Consider the following 12,138-nt stretch of genomic DNA (forward strand, 5'->3'; position numbering starts at 1 on the left):
GTGCCCTGAGCCGGCATCATGTGTGGTCTGGTCACTTGTGTCCCCGCAGCACATTCATCATTGAGAAGCAGCCCCCTCAGGTCCTGAAGACCCAGACCAAGTTTGCAGCGACGGTGCGCCTGCTGGTGGGCGGGAAGCTGAACGTGCACATGAACCCCCCCCAGGTGAAGGCCACCATCATCAGTGAGCAGCAGGCCAAATCGCTGCTCAAGAACGAGAACACCCGCAAGTACGTGGGCCCTCCCCCTCATGTCTGCCTCTTTCCTCCAGTCCTTACAACAGGATCAAAATGCTCCAGCCTCCTAGGCAGGACTCTGGTTGCTGCTATTCATTGTAGGAGCCCCATTAGACCTTCTGGCCTCTTTTGGATCTCAGAAAAAGAATGGGAGGCCTTCTGTGGGAAAAGTACATGATTTTCATTCATTTAGTAGGAATACATCCAAGAAAATTTCTTTTATGTAATGTATGTTTATATCTTGTATATTTTATGCAGCTAACATTTCCTCTAAATGACATCCATTTTTATAACCTTCTTTATTGGGTCCCCCCAATATATTTTCTACCCCACATTTACTGAGACACCGCATGGGTCTAGGGTCGAGTCTCTCTCTGCTCTGCAGTGACTACAGTGGCGAGATCCTGAACAACTGCTGTGTGATGGAGTATCACCAGGCCACCGGCACCCTCAGCGCGCACTTCCGGAACATGGTGAGGATGGGAGAAGAAAAGAACAAATCTTCCCTCGTTGTTTGAGGGGTCTAACCCCTTTATTTGTCTCCTTTGCAGTCCCTGAAACGAATTAAGAGGTCAGACCGTCGTGGAGCAGAGTCAGTGACAGAAGAAAAATTTACAATCCTGTTTGAATCACAGTTCAGTGTTGGTGGAAATGAGCTGGTTTTTCAAGTCAAGGTAAAGCTCTCCCTCAGCTGTGGGATGTGTGTGTGTGTGTGTGTGTGTGTGTGCGCGCACGCACTTTGTATCACAAAAAAATTGTTTTGATCACATAGTGTCTTAACTGTCAGTGGACAGAAAGTGGGAGACGTCATCCTTAAAACTATGTATCTTAGATTCTCTTAAGATCTATAGTAACAAGCAATAGCAAATTGAAATAGCTGGAGATACAGGTAGGAGCGAATCAAGAAAACATCACTCTGGATGAATTGAGTAACAGTTGTACTAAGTTTAAGACATTTGTTACTTGCTATTTTTTCCCAGAAATATCTCCATACTCTTTCTCTTTTCTCTCTTGTTCTCCATTTGAGAAACTTACTGCATCCTTCAGAAATATCTAAGCCACATTTCTTAAAATATCTAAAATTTCTAAGATTGCACCACTGTGAAGAGTCCCATGATTCCTGGAGCCATTCAGATTTTATATTCAAGTATGACATTTACTCAAACTTGAAGAGAAAATGAGTGTGTTGTAATAAAAAGAAGAGCAAAAGAGGAACGTGTCGCTCTTGGCGCTCAGCCCTTCTCTTTTGTCTTTCTAGACCCTGTCCCTCCCGGTGGTGGTGATCGTCCATGGTAGCCAGGACAACAATGCGACGGCCACTGTTCTCTGGGACAATGCTTTTGCAGAGCCTGTGAGTCGACTCCCTGGGCCTGTGGGTCTCAAGATTTTGATGCTGGTGTCATGAATCTCTTTCATGTGTTCTCCCCCAGAAAAGCATAGAAAAGTATACTTTCTGGGAGGCAGAGAGTATGTGGAGAATGGAAAGAGCGTAGGCTTGGAGTCCGGCCAAGGGTTAAACTCACGCCCCGCCGTTTCCTCACGTTGTGACTATGGGAACTTCACTTTCTCTCTTTGAGCCTAAGTTTCCCTAAGTGTCTACACCACAGGGATAATAGTGCTCCTTAGTGCTGTTAGAAAGATGAAATTAGGTAACATTCAGGGATACCTGGCTGGCACAGTCGGTAGAGCATGCAAGTCTTGATCTTGGGATCATAAATTCAGGTCCCATTTTGGGCATATAGTTTACTTAAAAAAATAAATGAAATCAGGTAACATACAAAATGCTTGTCACCTGGTCAATGCTTAGTGAATATTCTTTTGAATCCTTGGGTCAGACCATGAATGGAATTTGGGACTCCAGAAGGTAGACCTCTCATGACGTTACTTATAGTTTAGCAGTTGCTTCCTGCCATCTTCCCTCCAGTAAACAAGGGTGCCATTTAAAATGTCTTTTCCAAATTTTAGGTTCTGTGATTCATGCCAACTCTCATGAAGAATGAGATGCTTTGTCTAAGGGAATGAATATGATTTTGTGGATTTATGCATCAAATACTATCTGAATACCCCTAGTGTACACTTGATGAGCATTTTCAAAACATTTCATCAGGAAGAGTTCTAGGTATTACACATTTCCAGGAGCGAGTACTCCATGAAAGCCTGGTAAAAGGTTATGGTTGGTATTCAGGGTGTAAAAGTATGTCCTCTCACATCACTCTAACGTGAAGAGTCTCACTGAGTTCTCTCAACAGTCCTCTTTACAGAACAATATTTTTGCCGCAAAGGTGAGATTTATAGCAGAAATTCTCCCATGCCCATTCTGCAGATCCTGAGTTTGAGGCTTCTCTTAAAACTGTCTGCCTGCAGCATGTCCTGATAAGCCTCCTGGATAGGATTGCCACCTCTCCTCTCATTCCCCTCCCTGCCTGTCCACCGAGCTCATTCCTCATGTCACGTTGGCAGCTCTTGCAACATGTCATTGCTAAATAAATTGCCTAAATTTAGGCAATGCCTAAATAAATAAGCATTTTTGGCATTTTCAGTTGTGTTCACGACTAGTGTACATCTTAATGCTCTTTTAAAATAAGTACTTGTGGGGATTTATTCTACAGATGTATTTCCATAAGTGTCAGATGACATTAGTACGTTGCAGCATTGTTTGTAATAGGCAAAGATCACTAGGCTGATACACAGATGTCTGTGTTTGGGGGCCTGGCTAACTATAGTCTTGTTCTTCCATATTGTGAAATATTTAGCAGCCACAAAAGCACATGTGTTTATGTGCTGATGTAAGGCCTTGCAGATACTAAGTGGAAAAAGGGAGAGGTAGAACATGTGGATTTTTTGCTACCATACATATATATATATCATGACCTGAGCCAAAAATCAAGTCAGATGCTTAACCGAGACAGCCACCCAGGTGTCCCCATTTATATTTTTAAACAGGAAAAGTTATATATATTTCCTAGCATGCATAGATCTCTTTGGAGGCATACACAATAAACTAGGTTATATGCTCAGGGCAGAGGAACCGGGCTGCTGGGACACAGGGTTAAGAAAGCAACTTCAGGGGCGCCTGGGTGGCTCGGTTGGTTGAGCGACTGCCTTCGGCTCAGGTCGTGATCCCGGAGTCCCAGGATCAAGTCCCGCATCGGGCTCCCTGCTCAGTGGGGAGTCTGCTTCTCCCTCTGACCCTCCTCCCTCTCATGCTCTCTGTCTCTCATTCTCTCTCTCGCAAATACATAGAATCTTAAAAAAAAAAAACAAAAAAAAAACTTCCTCTATAAAAAAAAAAAGAAAGCAACTTCATAGGGTGCCTGGGTGGCTCAGCCCATTAAGCGTCTGCCTTCGGCTCAAGTCATGATCCCAGGGTTCTGGGATCGAGCCCCACATCTGGCTCCCTGCTCAGTGAGGAGTCTGCTTCTCCTTTTCCCTCTGCTGCTCTCTCTCAAAATCTTAGAAGACACTCCACTATATACCCTTCTGTGCTTTTAAATTTTATATTATGTGAAGCAATTGCCTATTCCAAAAATAAATTTTTGTAGTAATGAAAAAATAAAATGAAGTACTGTGGCTGATTGGGATGAAAAACAGTTTATTAAAAATTCATATTGTAACCTGTTTCTCAATAACAAGTGGTCCAATTCAGTTTCCATTCTTCCACGTGACATTTTTTTCACATTGAGCTGGAGTTCAAGGATCACACTTAATGCACACACATGCATGAGTGCACACACAATTCTCTCTGCCTGCAGCTAGAGACCCAGTCTTTCAGATTCCCGTTCCCCTGAGCTTACAGTGTAAGAGCCAGACCTTGGTCATGTTCTGTTTCTATGGCTCTTAGAATGTAGGATTAGACTGGAGGTTCAGCAGTTCACTTACAGAACACCATCGATAGCGCGAGGGTACCTTCTAAGTTGCGTGTGAAGAAGGTAAAATGGAACCTTCTCAATTTCACAGACCTGCCTGTTTCAAAAAAGTTAAAATTTATCCTCAGGCTCAGCAAGACAAATGTTTGTAACTGCATTGAGCCATCAGTGTTTTCATTTTGTGGGTTGAGTGAATATAAATCATGCAACTGTTTTCTCCTAAGATTCTGGCTTTTCTCCGTCTCAGGGCAGGGTGCCGTTCGCCGTGCCTGACAAAGTGCTGTGGTCTCAGCTGTGTGAGGCGCTCAACATGAAATTCAAGGCCGAAGTGCAGAGCACCCGGGGCCTGACCAAGGAGAACCTCGTGTTCCTGGCACAGAAGCTGTTCAACAACAGCAGTGGGCACCTTGAAGACTATAGTGGCATGTCCGTGTCCTGGTCCCAGTTCAACAGGGTGAGGGACCCGCCACCAGCTGCCCTTAGCTCAGTCCCTCCAAACGGGATGCCTTCCAGAGACTTCCTGCCCTGGGCATTTGTTCTTCATGACTCTAATAAAATGTGCCCAAAGTAATAGAAAGCTCCTGAATAGATGGATAGGCGCATACTTCTTATGTAGAAAATTAGGTCTTTGAATATTTAAGTGAACTGGGCTTTGTGTGCAACTAGTGCATTTTTTTTCCTTTATAAAGGAAACAGAGCAAAGCAAATGATAACCTATTTCACAAGACGTAAAGCTTTTGTGATCAGAAGTCCATGGCTCTTTCCCATGGACTCTCTGATGCTCCCTGCTGTGTAATCCTGCAGGGCCAGGCTACCATGGGACCCTCAGCCCACAAAAGGGAATGCTGACAGAGGAAACCTCTCCTCCAGCATCGGGTAATTGAGATGTCACCCCGTCACATCTCTGACTTTAAACCCAACTTTGTGTACACCTCCATCCCCAGGTGTTTTAAATGCCCTAATTCAAAAACAGCCAAGAATGAGTCAGCCCAGATCCAGGTGAAGGTGTTTGTAGCAGGGGCCACTGGGTTTGGCAATTGCTCTGTTGTATTTTTCTCCTCTTCTCTCTTCCTCCCTCTTCAGTTTTTTGACTGTAGGCCCATTTGGTAAACTCGGACAAGCATGTGTATTTGTATGATTCTGACAGTGTAGATGTTTGTTTTCCATTTAATTTTTTTCAGTTTAAGTATATGCAGGCAATATTCCAGGTGTTACTCTTGGCGTTCTTGTGTTCACTGTTCTATCTCCAACCAGGAGAATTTACCAGGACGAAATTACACGTTCTGGCAGTGGTTCGATGGTGTGATGGAAGTGTTAAAAAAACATCTCAAGCCTCATTGGAATGATGGGTGAGAATTGTCATTTCCTAAGTCAGCAATAGAGTATGAAGCTCTTTTTTCCGCTGTTAAGACATCACATCTGTTTCTCCTTCTTTGGCCTTTGTGATCCAGGGCTATTTTGGGTTTCGTGAACAAGCAACAGGCCCATGACCTACTCATTAACAAGCCTGATGGGACCTTCCTGCTGAGATTCAGCGACTCTGAAATTGGCGGCATCACCATTGCTTGGAAGTTTGATTCTCGTAAGTTCCCTCCCTTTTTAGAACATATCTTGGGGTGCCTGGGTGGCTCAGATGGTTATGCATTTGCCTTTGGCTCAGGTCATGATCTCTGGGTCCTGGGATCAAGCTCTGCATCAGGCTCCTGGCTCAGCAGGGAGTCTGCTTCTCCCTCTCCCTCTACCCACCCCCTCCCTGTCTCAAATGAATAAATAAAAAATCTTTAAAATATGTATATATACTGGTTATAGTTAGCTGCTTTTGTTGTGAAATTGCTTCAACAAATGACTTATTGAGCACTTATGGGGTCAGTTCTGATGAAGGGCACACAAATGGATCACCATGACGCAGCTGGGGCTGATAAGGCAGCCTGTGTAAAATCATATCATGGGAAACACAGTCACTAATTCTGAGAAATAAACGTGTAACCCTGAAGTGGCTATCATACAGCATTCTGTCCACAATCTCAGCTGCTTCCCTTTTGAAATGTCCACCTTCTTATTACTGAACCGTGAACTTATTTCAGTGAAGAATTACTTGGATGAGTTGGGAATCATTAGACTGGAAGTAATATGCTATTTTAATTATTCCTTTATCCTAATCAACGTAAAGGCATGGCCACTGATTATTTCCACCCAAGAACAGTTCTTTCCTCTGATCCTCACAATAAGATAAGAGTAGCTTGCTAGTTTTTTTGCAACTTAAAGATACTAACAGTTTTTCATAGCTCTCACGCATCCTCTGTGTGACATGGACATGCTTCCTGGCTCTCATATACTTTTGTACAGGGATCAAGGATTGGGGTCAATAAGAACTATTTCTTCTACAGAGGGACTAAAAACCATTTGAACTTGAAACTACCTGAGATCATTGGATCTCTAGGGAAGTGCTATATGCATTACCTGCTTATCTCCCCATGGCTTTTATAAACGACTTGAGCTACAACCTGTGGTAATTCGGTCATTTTTTTTTTTTTAAGATTTATTCACGTATTGGGGCGCCTGGGTGGCTCAATTGGTTAAGCGGCTGCCTTCAGCTCAGGTCATGATCCTGGAGTCCCGGGCATCGAGTTCTGCGAGTTCCGCATCCGGCTCCCTGCTCAGCGGGGAGTCTGCTTCTCCCTCTGACCCTACCCCCCTTCTCATGCATGCTCTCTCTCTCTCTCTCAAATAAATAAAATCTTTAAAAAAAAAAAAGATTTATTCACGTATTTAAGAGAGAGTGGAGAGGGGTAGGGACAGAGGGAGAGGGAGAGAGAACCCCAAGCAGACTCCCCGCTGAGCAGGGAGCCCAAGCCCTGAGATTGTGGACAGAATGCTGTATGACAGCCCCAATGTGGCGCTCTATCCCACGACTCTGAGATCACAACATGAGCCGACAATCAAAAGTCAGATGCTTAACCGTTAAGACTGAGCCACCCAGGTGACCTACAACCTATGGTTACTTTTTTAATTTATTTTTTATTAAATTTTTTTTTTTAAGTTTTTATTTACCTTGACAGAGAGAGCACAAGCCGGGGGGGAGCAGTAGGCAGAGGGAGAGGGAGAAGCAGGCTCCTTGCAGAGCAGGGAGCCCGATGTGGGGCTCAATCCCAGGACCCGGGATCATGACCCGAGCTGTAGGCAGTTGTTTCACCAACTGAGCCACCCAGGTGCCCCAACCTGTGGTTATTTTTAAATGGAGATCTTTATTGGGAGAGCTTTGATTTGTAGTATATTTGGGTTTTAAGATTTCCTGTTTAGAAATCATGCTTAGAATATGATTATTCTGTTTATTGTTCTAGAGGAAAGAATGTTTTGGAACCTGATGCCTTTTACCACCAGAGATTTCTCCATCCGGTCCCTGGCCGACCGCTTGGGGGACCTGAATTACCTTATCTACGTGTTTCCTGATCGGCCAAAAGATGAAGTGTACTCCAAATATTACACACCAGTTCCGTGCGAGCCTGCCACTGGTAACAATGTTCGCATTCTGATTTGGTTTTGTTGTGATTTTAGTTTTCTTTTAGTTTTTTGTGTGTATGTGTGTCTTTCTGTCTTGCATGAAAACCTACACAATTAGTATTTAGTATTAGTGTTTGAGCATTATTCAGGGGAGTTGTAAATCCCGGACTGTATTCTTCAGTCACATCTGCTGCTAACCCCAAATATCAAATTGAAGGGAATGAATTGCTTTTATTATTATTTTTTTCAAATTGTTTTTAAAACAAGCTTAGATCAAACAAAAGTAGAAAGATAAAATTTGGGGCACCTGGGTGGTTCAGTTGGTTAAGTGTCTGCCTTTGGCTCAGGTCATGATCTCAGGGTCGTGGGATTGAGCCCCATGTTGGGCTCCCTGCTCAGTGGGGAGTCTGTTTCCCCTCTCCCTCTACTGTTCCCCTGCCTGCTCTCTCTCTCAAATAAATAAATAAAATATTTAAAAAAAAGATAAAATTTGTTTTTCAAAACAGATGGTTTTGTTTTCTGATCATAAAAGTATTCTGTATTAATTGTAAAATTTCCAGAAAAGTATGGAAAAGAAAACAGATATCACATAACATCTCTCATCTATATATTAACCACTGTAAAAAATTCAGTGACTATTGTTCCCATCTGTGTAGGTATGTATCCTTCATTCAGTCACCAGATGCTTGTTAGTACTTCCTGTGTGGAGGTTACAATCTAGTAGCAGAAGGAGGACAACAAACAAATATATTTATTTAGTGATGGATGCTATGAAGACAAGAAAGCATGGTAAAGAGAGAGAGATGGGACAGGGAGGAGGCTAGGGGTGGCATTTCAATAGAGTGGTCAGACAAGGTCTCTCCGAGGAGTTGCTATCAGCACAGAGCTGAATGAAGTAAGGAGGCTAACCACACAAAGATCTAGACAAAAAACCCTCTAGACTGAGAGAAGTGTAAAAACCCTGAGGTAGGAGTGAGGTTGGTGTGTTTGAAAGACTCCACGAGGGCCCAGGAGGCTAGAGCTGAATGGGCCGGAAAGAGGGTGTAGGAGGTGATGGCTGAGCAATAGGGAGGGCAGATGGTGTCAGGCTCGGAGTCCAGTAAATGTTTTGGGTCATAGCATATATCATCTTTTGTGATCTGATTTTTTTCCCCCACTTAAAAATGTACCATAGGCAGAGTTGCAGGTCTGTAAATATAATCTTACAGCATCACTTTACCGATTGCATAGAATTCCATTGTATGATGCTTTGATGTCAGTTATTTGAGAGACTTACAATTTAGGTTATTCACCATTTTCTGTTGTGAATTAATGTCAAGATAACCTGGGGCACCTTGTTGGCTCATTCATTAGAGCATACAACTCTTGATCTCAAGATCATGAGTTCAAGCCCCACATTGGGGGTAGCTTACTAAATACATACATACATACATACATACATACGTACATAAACAAACTAACTAACTGAGATAACCTGGTGCATGCATCCTGTTCAACTATTTCCCTAGGATAAACTCCTAAAGTAGAATTTGTGTCAAAGGGTATATATACCTTTTAAGCTTCTTGACACACATTTACAGAATCGGTAATATGTTCTCACTCCCACAGATGTCTGTTGGAGTACCTGCTCCTCCACCCCCCTGCCAATCATAGATTCTGCTCACTGATTTAATGCTTGCCGATCTGATTGGCATAAAAATGTCTTAGTTCTTATTTTCATTTCTTTGATTCTAGGTAAGATCACAACATCTTTTCATAATAATAATAGTAGTAACTAGAGTAATAATAGCAGCTAACATTTTCTGAGTGCTTACTGTGTGCTGGGCACTTTTCTAAGCACATTTCACATACTGTCTCATTTAATCCTCAAAACAGGTATGCAAGGTAGGTCCTGTGACTCTCCTCACTTTACATATGAGGATTTGAGGCAAAGAAAAGTGAAATAATTTCCCAAAGTCCACACAGCTAGGAAGTGACCAAACCAGGGTTTGAGCTCAAACAGTCTAAGCTCCAGAGTCTGAATTTCTTAACTTCCATATTACTGGCTGTTTATATTTTTTCTGTGAAGTGTGTTTATATTCCCTGTTCATTTTTCTTTTAGAGTTCTGTTTTTTCCTAATGATGTCTAAGTATTTTTACGTAGTAAATAAACCTTTTATTATATATAGCAAACATTTTTCTCAGTATGTCATTGTTCTCCTAGCACTGAAGTTTTATTTTGCTAAAGTACAAAACTTGTATTTTCTATACAGCCCAATCCATCAACCTTTTTCCTTTATAGTGTATTATTTCGTATCATGCCTTCCCACCCTGCAATGATAGTTATATTTCCAAGTGGCAAAATAAACCAGAAGTTTTTAGATTTATGTGGTATTTTGTTTTTTAAAATATTTATTTATTTTATGTGAGGGAGTAGAGGAGAGAGGAGCAGAGGGAGAGGGAGAGAGAGACTCTTGAGCAGACTCCCCACTGAGTGTGGAGCCTGACTTGGGGCTCGATCCCACGACCCTATGACCATGACCTGAGCTGAAATCAAAAGTTGGACACTTAACTGACTGAGCCACCCAGGCGCCCCTAGATTTATGTGGTACTTTGGATTAAACCTGACATTGTTTCTTTTTGTTAGCACAGCTAATCTAGATTTTTAAATCCTATTTTTTATAGCATTTCTTTCGTTTTTATCTTTTCTGCCAATCCATAAAATTCTCTATAAACTATAAAGCACAAAAAGCATGAAGTATTATAAAAAGGTAGCTCCTGATATTTGAAGCCTTAGAAGAAGCTGGTTAGGATAACAAGCAACTTGTGAACCATGTAGCATTTCACTATCTTGGACTGTATCACTGACAAGCTCTTCATCCTCTTGACCTTAGTGTCATCTTCATTGTCTAACATTGTTAGGGCTATACGTATTCCCATACTCATATAGCCAAGAAACAAGACTTCATTCAATGACTTCAGGCTCACTTAACTGGATTTCCACAGTCAGTCTTTTAAAAAGGTAACTACGGCTGACCAGACTACTCTCGGGTTTATCCCCTGACCTCCCACATCCCAGTGGGGACTCGTCGGAGGGTGGAAGAGAGACACACCAGCATTCTTCTTAACCAGCCACGGGGCATGGACAATACAGGATGAGTGATCATCAGATTACCCCCAAATGCAGAAACCGCAGGGAAACAAAAGAGCACACAGATATTTGAATGATACTCCCTTTCCTAAAAGAGGAGATACTCAAGAGTCAGAGTGACTCCAGGGACCATTAAGTCAAATTCATTCCTCTCTTTGATTTCTCAGTACAACCCCCTGACAAGTGTTTGTACACCTTCCGCTTAAAGGTCTCCAGTGATGGGAAATCAGTTCTTCCCAAGACAGCCCATTTCTTTTGTGGGCAGTTCTAATTATGACAACATTCTTCTTTCTATGATTGAAAATTTGTGGGGCGCCTGGGTGGCTCAGTCATTAAGCGTCTGCCTTCGGCTGAGGTCATGATCCCGGGGTCCTGGGATCGAGCCCCACATCGGGCTCCCTGCTCAGGCGGGAAGCCTGCTTCTCCCTCTCCAACTCCCTCTGCTTGTGTTCCTGCTCTCACTATCTCTCTCTCTCTGTCAAATAAATAAATAAAATCTTAAAAAAAAAAAATTTGTCATCTTCTCTCCTCCTAATTTTTTCCCTGGGACACAAAGCAAATCCTGCCACTCTGCTGCATCTCTAGCTTTAAACCTTTAAGATACTTTTTCTTTTTATACTTACTGTACAATTAATACTTGGTTTAGATTTGTACTGAAGTATATGTTTTCTATGGCTTGAAGAATTTATTAACACATCCAAGCCATCTCAGAAGATACTTTAACTTACAGTTTTAGTATTGAGACTTCTCCTAGACCAGGTTCTCCTAACAGATTAAAATATTAAGTGCTTGTATCAGATCCTAAGATAAAATTAGGTGGTTGTGTCCTATCCTGAGAAAAGATGTAATTCTTTTTTTTTTTTTTTAAAGATTTTATTTATTTATTTGACAGAGACACAGCTAGAGAGGGAACACAGCAGGGGGAGTGGGAGAGGGAGAAGCAGGCCTCCCGCCGAGCAGAGAGCCCGATGTGGGGCTCGATCCCAGGACTCTGGGATCATGACCTGAGCCGAAGGCAGACGCCCAATGACTGAGCCACCCAGGCGCCCTGAGAAAAGATGTAATTCTTAAGGGAGATTGTATTTTTATTTCATTGAGAACTTTGGTTCTCATCACCGTTCCCCCCTCGGCAGCTAAAGCGGTGGACGGATACGTGAAGCCACAGATCAAACAAGTGGTCCCTGAGTAAGTACCCAGGGTCCAGCTCTGGTCTCCTGCTGCCTCCTTTCTCTTCCCTCGGCCCCCCTCACCCCTCATCGCTGCTCCTCCCACTCACAGACCCTGTGTGGCCCAGCCCGCCCTTCCGCCTTGAAGCCTGGCTCAGCCCTGGAGAGGGAACTGGGCTTAGTCTCAATGGGACCAGGACCCAGGGCCCCACTCCTGCAGCTGGAGTCCCAGGCCCAGTG

General features: G+C 43.0%; 1 protein-coding gene across 1 annotated transcript; it reads left to right on the forward strand.

Moving 5' to 3' along the window:
- The first annotated feature begins 39 nt into the window (after window positions 1–39).
- Window positions 40–12,027, forward strand: LOC102731864 (signal transducer and activator of transcription 5B). Its single transcript, XM_081810835.1, has 9 exons — window positions 40–229; window positions 621–708; window positions 787–909; window positions 1,494–1,586; window positions 4,349–4,555; window positions 5,356–5,450; window positions 5,553–5,683; window positions 7,443–7,613; window positions 11,866–12,027. The coding sequence occupies exons 1-9, from the start codon at window positions 150–152 to the stop codon at window positions 11,919–11,921; spliced, it is 1,044 nt and encodes a 347-aa protein (XP_081666961.1). The 5' UTR covers window positions 40–149; the 3' UTR covers window positions 11,922–12,027.
- The last annotated feature ends 111 nt before the right edge of the window (window positions 12,028–12,138 follow it).

The sequence above is a fragment of the Leptonychotes weddellii genome, unplaced genomic scaffold (genome assembly GCF_054177405.1).
Source record: "Leptonychotes weddellii isolate Sample4059 unplaced genomic scaffold, ASM5417740v2 HiC_scaffold_3941, whole genome shotgun sequence".
NCBI lineage: Eukaryota > Metazoa > Chordata > Mammalia > Carnivora > Phocidae > Leptonychotes > Leptonychotes weddellii.